The 20723-nt window shown below is 46.7% G+C and overlaps 1 protein-coding gene across 1 annotated transcript in view; it reads right to left on the reverse strand.

The window, feature by feature from the left end:
* Window positions 1–20723, reverse strand: part of UBE2O (ubiquitin conjugating enzyme E2 O) — a 92147-nt gene that overhangs the window by 9509 nt on the left and 61915 nt on the right. The window contains exons 5-13 of the mRNA XM_074971878.1: window positions 19551–19614; window positions 17252–17395; window positions 16828–16937; window positions 15695–15845; window positions 14104–14609; window positions 8733–8887; window positions 6201–6313; window positions 4120–4248; window positions 2470–2559 (exon numbers count right to left, since the gene is read on the reverse strand). Coding sequence (XP_074827979.1) covers window positions 2470–2559; window positions 4120–4248; window positions 6201–6313; window positions 8733–8887; window positions 14104–14609; window positions 15695–15845; window positions 16828–16937; window positions 17252–17395; window positions 19551–19614 — 1462 coding nt within the window. The remainder of the gene's footprint in view (window positions 1–2469; window positions 2560–4119; window positions 4249–6200; window positions 6314–8732; window positions 8888–14103; window positions 14610–15694; window positions 15846–16827; window positions 16938–17251; window positions 17396–19550; window positions 19615–20723) is intronic.

A 20723-nucleotide genomic window follows, 5' to 3' on the forward strand; every position in this document is an offset into this window, starting at 1 on the left:
AACATTCCCCCCCCCCGGCCCCAACCCCGAAAACAGGGTGTTTTGGAATAGCAGGGTCAGTTTTAAAAAGAACCCAGCTGTCCCAAAAGCTGGGGCTTCCATTCCAGACCAGAGAGAGCATGTATGCTAGAACTGCAAGACTGAAGTCCCAGCTTTCTGAACCCCACACAAATTTTGCAGTTGTTAACGTGTCAAATTTGTATTTCTGTTTTTGCAACTGAGCCAGCTGCTGTGTGAATACACTATGCCAGCTTGGCTGTGTCTGCATTCCACGCATCTACAAAACAATGCCTGAACTAGCTAGAATGCGCATGTTTCACTACCTTCTTGTGTGGCACACTGTAACTGCTATCGGCACTCTGCTATGAACAGTCTCCAGCCACTTTTTCACTGCCACTTTTTAAGGTTTAATTGGGATAAGGAAACCTTACTAGAATTGCTGACCTGACTCTCTTATAAATGTGCTTTCTCCCTACCCCTCTTCACTACCTACCCTGAGAGTCTAGCTTCCCCAGACTCCATCACAACCCCTCCCCTCCACCCCCATTCTTGCAGCTCTAAATTTCAGGGGACTTTTGTGTGTGTTACATTTTTCAAAGACAGCCTTGCAAAGCAGACATGAAAATTTACCAACTCTGATACAAATTTGATTCATCTAGCCCCCCCATATGTCATGTGGGCAAGGGGAAACAAAACCTAATGGATAGCTCCAGGACAAGAAGTAGTTTGTAAGGTGTATTAAAGAGGTTTGTACGATGGGAAGTTTAATCCTGAACTTCTGAAAGTTCAAGTGATGTTGCATAAAACCTCTACAGCTGCTAAAAAGAGACACACTGATCACAGTAGCTAAAAGCCAGACATGCAGATGTGCAAGCTCTCCATACACAGAGCTCTGCCAAGGAGCCTCAAAATCCCCACCTGCACCAGCACAGTTATGCCAGTGGCAGGCCACTAAATAACTGATTGCCAGCTGCGATTAGATCCTGGGGAGCTAGACCAAGGCCACCAGACTTCCTGCCCTTGTGGCCTATCCCAAATCTGAGTTGAAAGGCTACTTTGTCAGCCAGTTATGCCATCTTCATGGTTATTTTTAGATCCACTGAAAGTGCCCAACCAGCTTGTCTCTGGCACACGCACAGAAACGAAAATTACAGTTCTCAACAGATAACTTAGGATCTCGACATTCACCAAAGTCCTGTAATTACGTGTTCAGACAGAATCCAAGGGAACGGAGCGACACAGCTTGCTGCAGAGGCGCGGCGTGAGAGCAGCTCTTTGTGGAGCATACACCAGACCTTTGATTCTGCCTGTGATCCGGTCACATGTGACAATAGGGGGGAAGGGAGACAGCAGACTGCTTTGTAACATCCTCTTCCATTTCCATAGTGCAGGCATTGACCATTCTACTGTAATTAATGCAGAGCTGCTTGAGGTTTTTTTTTCTTTTGGTGGGTTTTTTTTTTTTAAGTCTTGATCATCAACTGCTTTCTGCACATGAATGAGCTTCTGTAGCAAGAGGAGTGATGTGTTCTGTGCTGCTCTGATAGGCGATGGGACCCTACAAAGGCAGGTATTCTATTTTCTTTAGAAGGTCTGTCTTCACTAAAAGAGACGAGGAGAGGAGAAACAGGACTAAAAGATAGACAAAGACAGGCATTCAAAGAGAGTTCAAAGAACCTGGAAACAGATGTGGAAGACAAAGTAAAGTGGTTCATTAGGCAGTGGATTAATGCGTTGATGTTCTTGGTTTTTGCACTGTGCTCATCTCTAACTGTTCATCTGGGGAGAGATTTGGGTTCGAGTCCAAGGTTATGTCACCATTTAGTGGTACTAGTCCAGATCCCGTGGAACTTTCCACACATCAAGTACTACCATCTAATTTAGTGCACTAGCTCGGAAATGGTCTAGAGCTAGAATAGCAGAGGTTTCAGGTCAGACTGATGTATTAGCAAAACAGAGTGGTGACTGGGCTAGAGTAGCATGGGAGGCTGTAGGTCAGGAGTGAGGGTCACTGGCAGATCTCTGTGGACAGAACTTTCTCACGCAATAATTGCATGGAAGCCCTATGATTGGATTACAGGGGTGCTGCAGGTCAGGAAGGAGGGTCATTGGTAGAACTGTGTGCATATAGTGGGGGGGTGGGAATCTGTCTCTATAGTAACAATCTAGACAACACCATCTTCTCAACACTCAGGAGCTGTGAAAAGATGTTATCAAATTCAGAGTTAGTTTTCAAGAAAAGGGAGAGACCAAACAAGACCAAGCACTTGTATGTCTAGGATTACAGGAGTGGGAAATCCCCCATCAGACAGGAGTGAAGGTAAAAGGAGGAGGAGGAGGAAATACAATGAGATTCAGTTACACAGGCTCCAGCAGTATCTTTGCATCCTTGATCCAAGAACACTGCATGTCATTAAACTGAGTTACAGAAAGTACTGTGGCCCCACTGACTAGACAGGAGCATCTTACCTGAGGCAGAATAATGGTCTTGGAGTTATCAGCCCAGACTACTTCCACTTTGCTGCTGACATCAACACGAGCCACCTGTCCTACCGAGGGCTATGGGAACAAGAGCAGCAACCAAAATATCACAATCTCTTTCTCAAGTACAGAGAATGAAGACTTTGAGAAATAGCTTTTCTCCAGGTAACTGAGGCATGTAAACATGGATCAAGTCTGAAGACAAGCTTTTGGCATGTCTCATGCAGTGAGACTATGGGCTGCAGCAGGAGCAACCAGGCTGCTGAGATTCTATTTAGTGGGAAAATGTTTCCATGAAAGACTACCTTGGACACTACAGAAAGTCACCACCTAGGGAAACAGTGAACCATATTATATGATTACTTCTGACCAACATCAACATTTTAAAGCTCCAACCTGTGAGTATGGAAAGCAGTTTTGATTGCTTAGATGGCTATAAATGGGATCCTACCACCATTTCTTTTACTTAGGGTGCCATCTAGTGATAGTTCTAAGAATTTTGATTTTGAGCCAGCTCAGTTGAAGGAAGACCTACAGATTTTGCAGTTTGTTCCCGGAGCCCAGCACTTCCGTGAGAGCTAGGGCATGGATATGAAGGGCATGCCTAGGCTGACACAATCGGGGTAGAGAGGCTCACATTAGTGCTCTAAAAACAGCTGCGGGAACAGTGCTTTGAAGTTGCAGCTCAGGCTGGCCTTCAAGCTCTGAGGCTGAAACGCCAAACATGCCGCATTTGCCTTTTTAAACCCCACGTTTAGTGCATTCAGAATAAATAGCTTCTTAAACTGGAATAAAATTTACACAGGTCAGGTGAGCAGCTTTAGGCGTGTATTTCATGCTGCTGGAGCTTAGACATGCTACTGCTACTTGGCCTATCAGAGAGCTGAGACGTCTTCCACTTCTACCCTGCAGACCTCTGTTAGCGCAAGAGTCACTTCTAGGGTCTGCAAGTCCTGCAGCCTTAAGGAGGTCCACTACCGGTGAACAGCTCGCATTCTTTCCAAAAGGGAGGTCCCCCTCAGACCTCTCCTGACTCCTTAATCCAATTTAAGCATGTAAATCCAGTTTATAACAACAACAGCCCTATTTCTCAAAGCAAAACAAACGTCATTAGCTATAGACATAAACTGATCTTCAATCTCCCTCTGTTTGGGGCTGCCCTGGACTTTCCATCTTAGAAGTTATACTGAAAACCCGACTTGGAATCCCTACACAGATACTTGTTGGATTTAAATTAAGGCAAACAAATTTCATTCTCCATTTTTGGTTCTAGTTGCTTCAACTTTCAGGGCAGGTTTAATCCCTTTTCACACTGGCAAAGAGGATTTCAGAGTGACCTCGGTTAAAATCTGAGATGGTGCCTACTTAGGCCTCCAGGTTTGTATCTTCATTCCAGTGCCCTTTGACTCTGTCCAGGGTGGACAAGTGTCTTGTACACATGGGACCTTTCAGGCTAAGCCGGGGGCAGAAAATACAGTAGTATCAGGCAACACGAGAGGCTGGGATTTTCAAAGAAGATTGTGGGGACTAGGTACCCAAATGGGACTTGGGGAATCCAATTCTCTTAGGACCCTTAGGAAATCCCAGGTAAAATGACTGCAGGCTGCTTCGGGCAACATGAGCATGGCTGAGACTCACCTCATCTTCCTTGGCCAACGCTCCCTCCTCGGCATTGCCAATGCGAATCACAATGTCGGTGGTTCGGAAGCGGAAGTCGGGGTGATCAGCAATATCATACACACTCACATCCTCCTCCTCCCCCATCAGCTGGCATTGGAGAGAACACACACGTGCACAGGTTAGCTCCAAACTACTGAACTGATTTCTAGACTCTGCCTTGGACACTTAAAATGCTTCCTGCATCTGCAGTTTGGTTCCCAGCACCTGTGGCCACTTGACGTCTTGTGACCATGCGCTGCTAATACAGCTGGTGCCTGCTGCTGCGCTCTGATCTGCTATTTGATATTACATGTGTCACCTCAGAAAAGGTGTAAGGGGTAAATTGGCATCCTGTCTTTTCATCCAGTTCATCCTCACCTTTTCTCTTAGGTTTTACACTACATGAATCATGAGCCAATGGGAACCACGGTACACCCCCTGTGAACATCCAGCTCTCTCAAAAACAGCTAGAAGGTGAGCTGAGCAGAGCCAGAGACAGGATTTATTTTGGATACAGGTTCCATGATCTCCGAACCAGCACAGCTGGTAGGAGGGTTGGATAAAAGGCTCATGACTTAATAGGAAACAGCATCCCCCCCGCCAAAGCGGATCACCTTTGCTTTCGCTTTGAGAAAAGCATCTCTATTTACTGGCATTAGGAATTAGTATTAGACATAGGGATGCGTCTCTGAGGCAGCCTGGGTTATGTCTACACTACAAATGACTTTGGTATAACTTCTGTCGTTCAGGGTGTGACTAAGTCACGTAAGCTATACCTGAGCAAAGTAAGTTATACCGACATAAGCGCAGGTGTGGAGAGTGCTTCTCCCAGAGCTTCTCCCACCAACCCAGCTACCGCCACTCATGGAGGCAGGAGATATTAAGCCGCCCCTAGAGCTCTCTCCCATCAGCTTAAAGCACCTTCACCAGAAGCACTACAGCGGTGCAGTTGCGCCGCTGTAAGTGATGTTGCATAGACACAGCCTGAGATTTTGTTCTAAGCCTGAACTAGCCCTGGTCACTTATACCACATGCACCACCCTGCGGGGGGGACAAAGGAAGAATGAGCCAGGTCTAGAGGGGCCATGGCAGCACTCCTCCAACTTGCCCACAGCCTAACAGGAGCCGGCAAGATGAAATACTCCGAGCTGCTGGACTTGGTGGGGGAGGAAGATGTGGTCTGTAAATGAGAGTGAAGGGTCAAGAGCGCTCTCATGGTGTTTCGGACGACCACTGAGCGATGGGCTTCTCTGCCAACTAGTAGAGGTGGAAAAAGTCAGAGGCCCAGCACCAAAGCTTTGAGAAATCAACTGTGGTTGTTTGTTCCAGCACCAGCCCCTCTCCTGGCCAAAGGCAGAAATTCATAGATAACTGAAGGGAAAAAAACCCCAGCTGCTCCAGGATGATGGGGTGTGCAAATCTTCGAACATGCCTGCTCTGTGCCAGGTCACCACCTGCAGAAACACAGGCTACGTCTACACTGCGTGCTTCTTTTGGTGGTGGTGTGTAGAGTATACACTAGCAGCGTGGACAGCGAGTCACAGCTCAGGCGAGCAGAACACAGACACACCTGAAGGGAGCGGGTATGCACTGAGCACATACCCTATATGGCTCTCTGCTCACCCAAGCCCTACCTTCCTGCCTATGCTGCTATTTTCAGCCATGTAGTGTCCCACTGCCTCCCCACTGCTGGAGCCTCCCCCAGTTGCAGGTCAGGGCTCTGCCAGCTCCCTGTGGGGGGAACTGCTGAAGCCTTTCCCCTCTGCCAGAGCCTTTCACTGACACGCGTAGTGACACCCCCAGCGTGGACGTGGCCTGCTTTTCACGGCTGCGTGTAGCTACACGTACACTTTGCGCTGCCTCAAGAGGCGTGCAGAGTAGACATAGCCACAGAGAAAAATGTCGCCATAACCAGCCTTGACACCAGAGCAGTAACATGCCCCACTCCGCTAATCCCAAAGGTGACTTATTTCAGGGTGGAAGCATACAGAGTAAGCGCTATTGTGTACTTCACTCCTCTCGGACAGCCCCAACTAGGAGGAGCAGGCTGCTTCACCTACCTCAACATCGTCTCCGCTGGCCTTCAGCTTGAACCATTTTACCACACAGGTGCGGCCGATGTGGTCGCCTGACTGCACCACTCCGTACACAGCAGGGTCCTGGGAGGTCTGAGCTTTTGGTCAGGGTGGAAGGGAGGAAAATATCCAAGTCAAAAGCTGGACCAACAGTGACTGTTCTCATCTCTTTAGTCTGATCAACAAGCTTTGTTTGATCTTTCTGGCAGCAGCACCAGGGGAAGTCATCTCTGGCTTCACTGCAAGGCATTACAGCCCAGCAGCTCCACCCGAGACAGGGAAATCAGGAGAATGGATCTTGTTACATGGCAGCTAGAGTTGCCAACTGTCAAATTGTGAACCCATCCTTCACCTGTGTGCAATGCCAGGATGAAAGCAACAACGGAGCTGGGGTGTTCTGAGCAAGTAAGGAAAGAGTCGTGTAACTTTAAAGGGCCATCTAGCCAGAGGGTGGGTAGAGAGGTGGGCACACTTGTCTTTAGGGTACACTTGTCCCAGGTGGGCACACTTGTCTTTAGGGAGTTGCAGTGCCAGATCAGTGGCCACTTCACCTTGATGCTCTTCTGCTCTCTACACTATTCAATGAAGAGGCAAAGAGTCCACTTCAAGTGTGGGTACTGATGGGCCAAGAGGGCTGCCTGGGATGGGCCGTAGCTACAAGGCGTCTCTTCCTCCATGATCATGATTTCCCACAACGGCTACATTCCACTGGAACAATGAAACTGTCAGTCAATAAAGGGAGACCTGTGTGCAGGGAACACCCTTTCACAGAAGCTGGACTTGGACTGCATCTGTCATCAGTGCCTTCCATGTAAAACTGACTGGCAATAAACGTCCCCAGTGGGCTTTAAGGAGTTTGATTCCTCTCTCTTTCCAGGTTATAAAGAGCTTTGCCTGCAACAGGTTGTAGGGTTTTCTGGACGGCGTTTGGCAGGGAAGGGACGTGAAGGAGGAGGCAGGAATTCCTAAAAATTTGTCAGACAAAACTAGAACCTGGGCCTGACAATTTACTAGACATTAATGAGCTCTAGATACTCGTTTCCCCTATGCAACTTTGAAAGTCTAAGCCTCCATCTCTTGCTTCCACAAGCAATGCCTAACCCATAAGGCCACAGCATCTTTCAGCCCAAGGAACGGGCTCCCTGATGAGATAACAATGACTAGAGCCTACAGATCTGCGGAAATCAGCTTTATATCCATGGACCATTTTTGCAGATCACGGATCGGCTGCCAATTCAAAGTTAGTATCCACGCAGGGCTCTAACAATGACCACTGGCACAACACTCATCTCCGACTTAGCTTTCCAACTATATATATTATAAACACAACAATCAGAAACAATCCCTTGCCCCCAAACAAAAGCCCTACAATTAGAACAATTTACTCCTACCTATGGGGGAAGAGGGCGAAGTTTTTTTTGTTTGTTTTAATTTTTTTTTAAAAAACTCTGAGGCTGTGCTCTGCCATACTGTGCGCATCACTGTCTGAAGAATTAAGATTAGATGAGGCCTTGAACTGCTGCTAGGGAAGAGGGAGATGCATGCAGTAGTTTAAAGCTAGGCCAAGTGCCATTCGTCCTTCACATTCATGAGCACTAAACTCCTGCAGAGAGTTGGGTCTCTTAGAACCGTTACTTAGCTCCTAAGCCTTGGGAAAGTCAGAAGTGAGACACTCACATACTTTTGGAGTGATTTGTTTCTTGTCAGGAAAGGGGAAGAAAAAGGCCACTTTTAATCACAGAAAACTTTTTAGATAAATATAGTAGTGTGAGAATCTTGTTGGGAATGGCATCCAGGTAAAGCTAAACTGTGTGCGATTCATTCCTTTCATCGCTCTGGTGCTGGGGCAGGCAAGTAAAAAGGGTGTCCTCAGATCAAGAGAGATCCTTTAAGATTCCCAGGGAAAGAGGAGGTTGGTTGTGTGCTAACAGAAGGTTGGCAAATCCAATTCATCCCCAACTATTTCACACAGGTTCAGCCCTATATAATAAAAGCTCTTTAAAGCCTACAAACCATGTATACGTAGAGTTACCAGAGCCATATTTAAGTGCTTGTTTCTTACTACACATTTGCACTTAAATAGAAGGGGTGCAATAACTGATTTTATATTAGAAAACAAAAAGCAAAAGGATAGCACTGGAGTGCAAAGGTTGGTCTCCTGGCAAAAGTACAGGCTGGGGAGTCTGGAGATTTGGGTTCTATTCCCACCTCTATCACTGACTCAGTGTGTGACCTTGGGCAGGTCACTTAAGCTCTGTGCCTCAGCATCCCAGACTGTAGAACATGGACACTACTCTGCCCACCTCCCGAAGGGCTTGTGAGGCTAGACTCATCAATCTACTCTGAAAGTGCTTTTCAGATATGAAAGTGTTATTGATTTTAACTGCTCAGGCGCCTGCATCATCATATGCACCAAACCAAATAGACAAACCAAAATAGACAATTGCAAAGCTCTTATTCCTTGTAACAAAAATGATTATTTGCTTTTCCCCCCAGAGCATATTTTTCACCCAGTACCTCTTTTGTCCACCACGAAGTCCCCAGGGCAAAACTCATTGTTGTCCAGATGATGGACTGGAAACAACTCGTTGGAGCGAATATTGGTCTCCACAGTGCCATCCTGCCACATCACATCAGCCGAAGTCATCGTGGTCACCACTTCTACAGCAACTCTGAACGTAAGAGAGAGAGCTTTAATGAAGCTGCCACCTGTGGAGAGCAGAAGAAAATAAGCAGACCCCTCTGCCAACTGACTTCACCCATTTTGGGGCTTGCCCCAACACAAGAAGCCAAAGCTAAGTGCACAGAGCAACGGTAGGAAAATCTGGGCTGCCAAGCACTCTAAGTTCACAAGGGTACCCATGTTTCACACCTGGCAGTAGTAAGTCAAGAGATGGGATTTTAAGGTCAGGAACCAATACTCAGGCTGAATGGGTTCAGATATGCCTGTGGGCCAGGGGCGGGCAAACATTTTGCCCTGAGGGCTGCATCAGGTTTCGGAAATTGTATGGAGGGCCTCCCCAAACAGCCAGGTGTGGCCTGGCCCCTGCCCCGGATTCCCACCCACCCCAGCTTGACGCCCCCCTGCCCCCTCCCCCCGACTGCCCTCTGCCACCCCATTCAACCCCTCCTCTCATTTGTGATTGCCCCCCCCGGGACCCTTGCCCCATCCAAACCCTGCCCCCCCGGAACTCCCACCCCATCCACCCCCCCCTTCCCTGTCTCCTGACTGCCCCCGGAACTCCCACCCCAACTGCCCCCCACCACCCCATTCAACCCCTCCTCTCATTCCTGATTTGCCCCCCCCCCCGGACCCCTGCCCCATCCAACCACCCCTTCTCCCTGACTGCTCCCCGCCACCCCCCCCAACCCCCCCCCCTTCCTGGCTGCCCTCCCTGGGACCCCTGCCACGTCCAACCACCCCTTCTCCCTGTCCCCTGACTGCCCCCCGCCACCCCACCCCAACCCCCCCTCTTCTTCCTGACTGCCCCCCCTGGGACCACTGCCCCATTCACCCCCCCTTCTCCCTGTCTCCTGACTGCCCCCCCCCAGGACCCCTGCCCCATTCACCCCTTCTCCCGGTCCCCTGGCTGCCCCCCACCGCCCCATCCAACCCCCCCTTCCTTCCTGACTGCCCCCCTGGGACTCCTACCCCCATTCAAGCCCCCTGTTCCCCACCCTGTGGCCGCCCCAACCCCTGTCCACACCCCTCCCCGAACTCCCCTGCCCTCTAATCCAACTCCCCTCGCTCCCTGCCCCCTTACCGTGCTGCCTGGAGCACCAGTGGCTGGAGCCTGGCTGGAGCCAGCCATGTCACGGTGCAGCACAGAGCACAGGGTCAGGCCGGGCTCTGCAGCTGTGCTGCCCCAGGAGCTCACAGCCCCGCTGCCCACAGCATTGCGCCGGCAGCGAGGTGAGGCTGCGGGGGAGAGGGGGCAGCGGGGGAGAGGACAGGGACTAGCCTCCTGGGCCAGGAGCTCAAGGGCTGGGCAGGAGGGTCCTGCGGGCCGGATGTGGCCCGCGGGCCGTAGTTTGCCCACCTCTGCTGTAGGACCATCTATGGGGCAGATTTTCAGTCACCACAGATCTGAATTGTAAAAGTTCCTGAAATATAGACTTACAAAGGAAAAAAGTTACATGTCAGGAAGTAAATGCCACACTCATTTCACGCTCACAGGAGCAAATTTACAGGGATACCAGAGCACATGAAGCTGCACCTGGCTGGAAGAGGGGTGAGATGGGGGACTTCAGTAGGGAAAAAAAATCTTAGGTTCCAAAGTCTTGAAGTGCCTTCTGTCTGGAGCTCTGCTGAAAGTTCTGAGAAATCTCTGAAGCTGGGGCCATGGGGATGAAAAGGAAGACTAAAGCTGCATATTATATCTCAGCCCTTTGGAGACAGGTTCGACACTGCCTCTTCCTTTGAAAAGCAGAATGGTGTTCAGTTTAAAGACAACAAAAACTTTACTTCCTGGCCACTCTCACATATGATCACCTCTACTGCACAAAGACAAACCCAAGCATAGAACAATCCTGTTTTTGACACGAGGGTCTCATCTTCCTGCCCCTTTCATTTTTAAACCTCCTAATCACACGTACCCTTCCCACCACCAATCCAGAAGCATTTGCTACAGTCCACAGTTTTCATAAGCTCGAATCATAGAATATCAGGGTTCGAAGGGACCTCAGGAGGTCACCTTGTCCAACCCCCGGCTCAAAGCAGGACCAATCCCCAACTAAATCATCCCAGCCAGGGCTTTGTCAAGCCTGACCTTAAAACCCTCAAAGGAAGGAGATTCCACCACCTCCCTAGGTAACGCATTCCAGTGTTTCACCACATTCCTAGTGAAAGTTTTTCTTAATATCCAACCTAAAACCTCCCACACTGCAACTTGAGACCATTACTCCTTGTTCTGTCATCTGCTACCACTGAGAACAGTCTAGATCCATCCTCTTTGGAACCCCCTTTCAGGTAGTTGAAAGCAGCTATCAAATCCCCCTTCATTCTTCTCTTCTGCAGACTAAACAATCCCAGTTCCCTCAACCTCTCCTCATAAGTCACGTGCTCCAGCCCCCTAATCATTTTTGTTGCCCTCTGCTGGATGCTTTCCAATTTTTCCACATCCTTCTTGTAGTGTGGGGCCCAAAACTGGACACAGTACTCCAGATGAGGCCTCACCAATGTCAAATAGAGGGGAACGATCACATCCCTCGATCTCCTGGCAATGCCCCAACTTATACAACCCAAAATGCTGTTAGCCTTCTTGGCCACAAGGGCACACTGTTGACTCATATCCAGCTTCTTGTCTAATGTAACCCCTAAGTCCTTTTTTGCAGAACTGCTGCCTAGCCGCTCGGTCCCTAGTCTGTAGCGGTGCATGGGATTCTTCCATCCTAAATACACTCATGGGTGCACATACTGCCATACAAAGAACCACACTGAACAGCATTCCTGATTTGGATCAGGTTAGCAGAATCTATGGAGCAAAGGTGCCAAGCTATTTTTGCTAGGGGCTATACTCAGACCTTTAATAAAAAATTTAATTAGTGACCAAGCTACTGGACATTTACATTTAATATTCCCTAACTGAAACCTTTGTTGAAGAAGAATTAAGAATGAAAGCAAGTTCCAATAGGATCCAGTGAACATCCCCAGAAGTTACACTTCACAAAAATTCTACATGTTAATCCTCTCCTGGCAAACACAAGTGAGAGTCTGAAAATGAACAGTTAAGGGATCCAGCCAAGTTCTCATTGCCCTAGAATCACTCAATCATCCCATCAAGCCTTAACTCTGCCCCCATTTTGTTCAGTAATGGCAATACGCTACTGGATCTATACTGTTGAGGAGATTAGGTTTATTCATCCTTAACGTACAAAATCTCTTGCAAGTAGTATAGAAAGATGGGCAGTTTCCCAGTTTCTCCTTGTTTCTGGACCCCGTGGCTGGGCAAGTACCTCTTCTTCCCCCACAGGGGAAGCGGTACAATACCTCTTTATAGCACTATTCCAACAAACCCTTAGTTAGCCCCATCCATGCCTCCCACAGTGCACGGTACACTCAATCACATGCAATTTTTCAGATACATCTTTATGGCTTTTGAACATCTCTCCTTATTAAAGCCAATAAAAGTATGGAGATATTGGAAGCTGTAATGGGAAAATACATAGAATAGGATTTCCTTTTTTTAGAGAGTCAACAGCAGAACGTCTCAGAAAAATTCTACCATGGGAGGAGAATGTGGCATGTGACACTTCAGGGGGACTTGTTTCTTTATGGGGAAGTTGGAGTGTCGGTGTCGAGAGGAAGGTTTATAATGGGAAAACAGTTTTAACCTCTTTAAGTGAGTCAATCGCTGTTTGAAATGAAAGGAGGTGGCAATGGAATCCCTTAGAGGCACCCCCAAAAGAATTTACCAGGGCTTCAGGTGCCGCCACATTTCCATTTAACAAACTAAGCTAACGTTACAGGCTGCATTGCTTTCATGCAGTTAGAAGCACCCATGTGGCTGACCCATCAGATCTGGTACCTCCAGCTGCATCGAGCCAATTCAATATGTACGTTCCGTTCACTTCACCCTTTCCAACAGTATTTCAGCTGTTGTGCCTACAAAGTCTCATCAGTTTTCTGTCTGGTTATTCAAGCAATAGGCACCCAGGGCATTTCATGGTGGTTAACGACCAGCTGCCATATAACCACTTTAAGTGCCATCTGGGGTTTACAAAAAGTAACTTTTTACACTCTCGATGTCATGTCTTCAAAGAGCCTTAGGGACTATGTTCTATATGTTTGCCTTGCAATGGAGCCATCTGTCCTCAGCTTAGGTAAAAACAGGTCCCTGTCCACTGCCTTCTTCATGTCAACTGCAATCAGCTATCAAAGCTGCCCATCTGGGACCCGCTTCAATTGCATTAGAAAGATAGAAGTTGTGTGTGTGTGAGGGAAATAGAGGCTACATACTAATTGATGCTGTTTCCACAAAATCCTACTCCTTTTTGGTGCCTTTCATCTTGCCCACTTTAACACTGCTCCCCTGAGCTCCAATGCTTTTGGACGTTTCTCCCAGCCTTTGGGAAAGTATTCCAGAGCAACAGTGCTCCACTTATACTGAAGCAAATGGAGATAATCGAATGAACAGTGACTGAAGTATACTGTTTCCCACATTACTTCTGTGCTACCGGATCTCCCTCATCCTCACTTACTCCTCTCTGAAAAGATTCTCATCTAAGTATCTACATTTACTGCCATAAAGGGGCACTTGAAGCATGGGTTATGCTAACTCCCTGGATGCTGACAGACTTATTTCCCCAGTGCTCTTGTGCTGTGGTTTTTTAAATTTTTTATATGAATTTGGTACTAGTGAAAGATGCTAATTCAACAGTCCTGAGACTGCGGCACAGGTATAGTACGTGACAATGTACCTCAGTGCTGTTCTAAAGGGATCATTTAAGAGTGACTGGACAGAGTTCAGTCTCCATCTCCATCCCTCCTTGCTAAACAGCCAACAAGGGCATCATTTAATGTTGTACTTAGACAAACCTCTTTGGAACCGTATCACCTCTTCCTCTCTGCACGCAGAGCAGCAGGTACTACGGGGGCCTGCGCTCAGTTGGGGCCTCTAGGTACTACTGGAATCTGACCATATCGATTTAATGTGATGTGGACACCTTTCCTTCAGCAGGGGGATTGAAACCAAACACATTTCACAAAGGGCCCTTAGCCCTTAGAAGGTAACAGCTGTTCGTTATTCCAGAGCCATGCTCTCAGGCGACATGCAAAAGGACACTCAGCCTGATCTCTGTGCTTACCCGAACTCGGGTTTGCATTTGAGAATTCAGAGAAGGGAAGGTTTAGCAAGGTGATTGACTGGGGACAGAAATCAAAACCTACCTGTCTCCTGGTTTAAACTCCCTGGAGATCTTAGTCTTCTTCTTCTTATGCTTCCGCTTCAAGTTTTTGATAGAGAGGGGAATGCTCTTCTTGCGCCCTATGCCGCTGCCACTCTGGGAAGAGGCAGTGGAGCTCGCCGAAGAGGTCACAGAGCTGGTGTCATCTGTGTCATCGGCTGCCTCATCATCAGCATCTTGTTCCATTGACTGGAGCCTGTAGTCAGGTGACCCATCATCTTTCAGCAGGAAAGGTGGCTGCTGCTGTCGCCCAGCTGCTGCGCAAGAAGTCTCCTTTCCCATTTCTTCAGGCTGCTCCTCCTTTAACTCCCCCAGGTGTAGTGTGCCATTGGCAGAGTCCCCTAGTTCACATTTGGATCTGGTTTTAAGTTCTTCCGATTTTTGGTCAGCAGATGCAGTAGACTCTCCATCGGGCGGTTCATTGGTACCCTGAGAATCTGGGGTGCATGACATGATCTTCACGATCTGCTTTTTCAGCAATCTCCTCACCTGGAGAGAGCAATGCTGGCCAGTAAATAAACAGGAGTCTGGGTGCCTGGACACACAGCAAACACGTTACATGGCCAATAGGAGGGACGATGTACAGACTAGAATGTGACCCTCTTTGGCCCTTTTCACACTCCACCTATCTCAGAGCATTCTAGAAAGCAATGAGCTATTGCTCATGGAGTTACCATGCTAGCACAGGCAGCAGCCAGGGAGAATATAAATGGTTTTACAAAGAGCAGGGGATGTTGGCTAGGGCACTGTGTAATTAACTTTTGGCATGACTGTGCAAGAGTCCAGGTGGAAAATCCAGGTCCGAGGGCTCTTTAATAAAACTATATTCAGTTTATATAGTGCCTTTTATTATGAAAGATCCTCCGACACTTTACAAAATTAACTAAATGGAGTGTACAATGCTACACAGGTGGCTCATCTCCTTGCTGCTGAAATGCAGCTGCCCTTGGGTGGTACATGGCACTTAGTTTGCCAACACAAGACAGTGCAGCACAGGAAATGAATGCTTTCCCCAATGTGTTACTGTACTGGAAATTTAAGTGAACAGAGTAAGACTCTGCTAGGAAACCAAGTTTAACATCCCTACAGTTATGCAAAAATATGGGTTCTTTAATGGCCCAAGTGGTCAGGACTTCATTATTATGCTGAAAAGATGGAATCTCCAACACCACAGTTGTCCGCTGGCACTTTGCTATGGCACTGGCTCTGTAGTGATGCAGAGAAAAGAATGCCACCAACTGTATGGCTAACCCCACTTCCTGCACCATGTAGGTGTTCCCAGAGAGCCTCATCCCAGTAACTGATCCAGCCCAAAACCTGCTCAGCTCTATGCGACAGGATCATTGCACAAGGTGACATGACTGTGAGCACTAACAAGCCGTTACACTTTACTGGGTCACATTTCATATACCATATGACTTTTATGGGAAGATTTAGGTTTTAAAAGGAGCATTTAAAATTCAGTCTACATGAATCCCAACCACTCAAGCAGATGTGTTTGAAATACAAGTCGTCCAAGTGCCCACCTCTCACACTCCCAGCTAAGCTAGCCCATCACTTTCCTGGGAACACACCTTCTTGGCGACTGATCCTTCCCCCAGAACACAGTTTCTCTCTGGGCATTCACAAGTGATTTTTGCAGGTTCCACTTTGGCAGGAAATACGTAGAGGCATCTTTCCCCGAGCTGCCTCTGTGCATGGTCGAAGCACCCCAGACGCTTTACTCTGTTAAGAGTGAGAAGATGAAAACCGTCACCTCCCCAGTCAGCCTCAGAGCAAGAGATAATGAACACCCTAGCGATGAGTAGTACCTCCACATAGTTAGCGGGTGCATATGCTGATGCACACCAGTCCTGTACATATGCTGATGTATGTGAGATCCATGTGGGTGGCACTAATTAAAATGGGACCAATTTTGCATTACAACTAACGTTTCCCAGGAGACTAGAATTCTTTAGGTTAGTCTCTCTCATACACACACAGAGATGTAAGGGAAGAGCTATAGAGTATTTCCAGGCCACCTGGGAACTGGAGGAGAAGAGTAGCCACCTCCTCCACATACAAGGCCTAGTTACTCTTGTCAACCTTCCAGAGAAAATTAAAAATTTTGCTTTTTCTTTCCATAGGCTGAGAACTCCTGCTCCTGAAGCTACCTTCAGATGGGATTGCACTGCTCTGTTCTCCTACAGAGTTCCAAAACTCACCTACCCTCTTTCTTCACTTCAACAGAGCACCTTATGGCTAACATGCATATCCTGTGGCCTGCAAGGGGCATCAGATGCTCCGCAACACTGGCACTGCTCCTTGGCTGGCCAAGCAATGTTAGCTGCCTTCCCCTCCCACTTCTGAAATAGAGCTTGGAGCTGTAGGATTCAAAGGTTCAGTCCACTGCAGCTAAATGAGGGACAGAAGGGGAAGAGGAATTTGGATGCTTTCTCCCTGCTGTTCAGCTGGGGAGCACTTTTATTGGAGGAGAGCTTGTGATGCCAGCCTTTCTACCATTAAACTAAAAACCTCCACTAGCCAGTCAGATGATGCTCCCTGAGGCTGGGAGACAGGAAATGGCTGGAGTAAAGCTCCCTACGTAGGGTGATGATGACAAAGTTGGATTTCTTATGTCTATTTGCTGGAAGAAGGGCATGTTATCCACTGACTGCCCTGGCACCTTAGGATGGTGGGGGACATGGGTACTTTAAGCAGATCTCACCTGGACAAGTTCTCCTGCGTGATTACCGAAGGTGGGGGACTTACACTGTCAGTACCTCCAGGACAGAAACTTTTAGTGATCCAAGTAACCTTTAGTTCCACCACTTGTACCTGAAAAATGAAGGAGAGGAAGGGGAAGGAGACCATCACTTTTTCTGGGAACTTTACTGAATCAGATTCCAAAGCTTATGGATTCTCAACATGGAAAATGGTTTTCACTTCTAGATGGCTGGACCTAGCCCCTGGATTTTTAAGAAAAACAGCTGTGATCGGCTTCTAATTGTGCTTCCGCACTGGTTAAGAGTTAATTGCATTCATCATGCTTCTATAGTGCTCAAATACAACAACTGTCTCAGGGGGTTCCAGTTCTTTCAGGAAGATTGTCCCTGTTCCCATAGTAAGTAGCCATGTGTCTGCTCACTAACCTCTTCCACCACCACTCTGAACTTGCTCTTTGTGCTCAAGACAGGCTTCACACCTGAAAGCCACTGCACACTGGAGAAGACTTTTGAGGGACCAATGAGGACTTGCCCAGGATAAAAGCCGTATGAGTCATCAAAGAAAAGGCCCTGAAAGAAAACAGCAGCATAAGGGTACTGTGTGTCAGAGAGCAGCTAATGCCTGAAAACATTCTGTTGTGATGACATGGGATTTCTGCATTTCTCTTCCCTCGTTCTTGATCACTAAGGATATCTTTAAGCGAAGAGACCTGTTTGCAAGTTCCCTTGCTTCTATGCATCATTCCTTTGCTGAAGTCATCACATCAGTTTCTATAGCAACACATTGAATATCACACATTCACAAACAAGGGATTTCAATTTAGTGGGGAAGAGGCAGAGGTAATTGCAAAGAACAATTATCTTGATTTCATGCAAATGTTTTTAGTAACAAATAGTGTGGTCTAAGCACTGGGGTGGACAACAGGAACCCCCGATTTCTTATACCTGCTCTCACAAGGACATTAATGGCTTCTGGCAAGTCACTGAACTTCTCTTCCTCTGTTTCCCCAGTTGCAAAATGAGAGTAATATTGCACATGTACCTGAAGGCCCTGTTAGGCAGATTTACCTAATACCCATAGATTTTTGTAAATAAAGCTCTAGGAACTAACCATTTACCTTCTGGGCAACCTTTGTTCATGACAATTGGGGTGACACCGAGCTGGGGATGAGGCATGGCTCAGGGGTTTTAGATAGCAATCTGATTCATGTGTTCAAATTTTTGTACTGATCATCATTTAAAATCTTGCAGTTTGTCAAGGGTACATAAGATTAGTGCTGTAGGATATAAATCATAAGTGCCAAGAATACATATAGGAGTACTGAGCACTAACTTAACGGTAATGAGAAAGAACAAAAGGAGAGACGTTTTCAAAAGCGACTTGTGATTGAATGCCTCAGCTGGACACACCTTGAACTTCAGAGGCCTAATTCTAAGAAAGTACAAAAAGCCACGCTCTGGAAATCCTGCCCCTTTAAAGGGCATCTCAAGTCGGGCACCCAAAATCACCAGTCACCTCTGAAAAATGTAGGCCACGATACAGTAAAGAGGCTGAACTTGTTCTGCATTGAAAAGCAATTTACACTTTGGGATCAGATGTTAGAGATATTGGACAGCAATTAGGTTGAGACTCTCCTCAATCCATGGACAATGAAATCCTGCAGGAAAAGACACCACATCGTTTTGATCGTCAGCAGAGACATCACATTCTTTAAGGAATCTGGTGGCAGATCACTAGGATTTTGCCTAACTCTAGGATGCTGGCAGAATTTCCATAGGATGAGGCCAATTGTATCAACAAAATAAAGAGCCTTTACACTGTAGGCAATTCCTACAGCCATACCCATCAATAAAGAAACTTTAGAATAGTATTGAATGACAGGATCTAAGAGGAAAAGCCAATTACTGCACAGCTTCTGAAGGTTTAAATCTATCACACAGTGGATTTTGTGTTCTCAGCCTGGTTATTAGTAGACAACTCTCCAGAGTGCACAGTCTGGGACAATTCAGCAAGAATAGCAGTGTCCACTAAAATAGCAAAAGCTGATGCAGGTCAGGATTAGAGAGGCATACCATCAATTTTATTATTAAAAATTAATTTTGAAACATTCTGATTTCTGACAGAGCACCCTTAAAATGGCATGCTTTTTTGTTATTCCAAACAAACATTTTTAGAAGGGTTCTTCCATCCTCTGTTGATGTTCATTAGTGTCTTTTCAAGCAGGGTGACTATAACGAGGATCAGTGAAACCAACTGTACTTTGTGTAAGACACTTGAAAAGGTATTGTCCACTACCTTCTTTCAGTTAGTGATCTCGCATGCTGCTATTTTTTTTTTTTTTTTATACTCCATGCATCTGAAGTGGGTTTTTTATCCACAAAAGCTTATGCCCAAATAAATCTGTTAGTCTTTAAAGTGCCACTGGATTCCTCGTTGTTTTTGTGGATACAGACTAACACAGCTACCCCCCGATACTTGTCACATGCTACTTGTAACACTAACAAGTATGACTACTAACAGACGGTAATGTGCTTTTAAATTGGTGTCCTCCTCAAGTGCTCCCTCCATGTGAAAAAAAATAATCTGGCAAAACATTTTCAGCAATGTGATATTTAAGTTATTGGGCAAAGCCACATTTTCTTCCTGCAGAAACCTATATAAAAAAAAAAAAGACCAGTTCTGGGCGGATTCTAAAAGAAATTCTGCAGAGGACCAGAAACTTACTGAGTCACTGACATGAGGGCAGACATCATAGAGCTTTGCTCCATCTTCTGTGCTCATAGAACACCTGGAAAAACAAAGAGAAGAGTTGGGAGACAGACCATGCAATGGTGAGATCAGCCACCTCAACAGCACCACATAGATCTATCATCTGGGCATCTCTGCCACTGCAGGGGCCTCAGGAATTGGTGGCATCTTGGTTTCTCCCGTCCTCTGCCTGTGGCTCACAGTTTAGAATGTTTAACTCAAGTCTTTGAGTTTAACATAAGGGTATCTGGGTGAAAGTTAATGACTTGTGTTATACTGAAGTTCAGACTAGATCAGGGGTAGGCAATCTATGGCACACGTGCCAAAGGCGGCACGTGAGCTGATTTTTCAGTGGCACTCACACTGCCCGGGTCCTGGCCACCAGTCCGGGGGGGCTCTGCATTTTAATTTTAAATGAAGCTTCTTAAACATTAAAAACCTTATTTACTTTACATACAATAGTTTAGTTATATATTATAGACTTATAGAAAGAGACCTTCTAAAACCGTTAAAATGTATTACTGGCACGCGAAACCTTAAATTAGAGTGAATAAATGAAGACTCAGCATACCACTTCTGAAAGGTTGCCTACCGCTGGACTAGATTATCTAAAGGTTCCTTTCTGGATTTAAACTCTATGAAACACCTGTGTGTGTGTTTGCAGCACACTGCTGGTCCTTTCCAGGGTAAAGCGAGTCCCCTGGTTTTAGTTAAGAACTGGGTAAACACTACTCCACTTTAAAAAGCATAACTGAGCACATGAAATCTATGAGGGAAGTGGGCTGTTGGGTGGAGGTCTTTTGCCTTCTAGTAACCTGAACACACAACTCACAGCTGTTTCAGAGCAGTGCTAGAACCCAGGCTCCAGAAAGCTAAAACGGTTTGGCATACCTCTTTTCTGAAATGAGACCTAAGGTGGCGTTTCCAATAATTCACTGACAGGAAGACGCTATGCAAAAGATGGTGCTTTTTACAGATTACGTGATCTGTAATATCTCCAGAATGATTTGCTTTTACTCTGAAAAAGAGGCTCAAAATTGGGGCTGCGGGGTTCCCTGTTTATTGTCTCTCAAAGACTCAAATGTCGAAATGTGCTCAGTTTAAAAGAGTTTTTTTTAACTACCAACCTCGCAAACCTCTTCTGGACTA

The sequence above is a fragment of the Natator depressus genome, chromosome 14 (assembly GCF_965152275.1).
Source record: "Natator depressus isolate rNatDep1 chromosome 14, rNatDep2.hap1, whole genome shotgun sequence".
Classification (NCBI taxonomy): Eukaryota; Metazoa; Chordata; order Testudines; family Cheloniidae; genus Natator; species Natator depressus.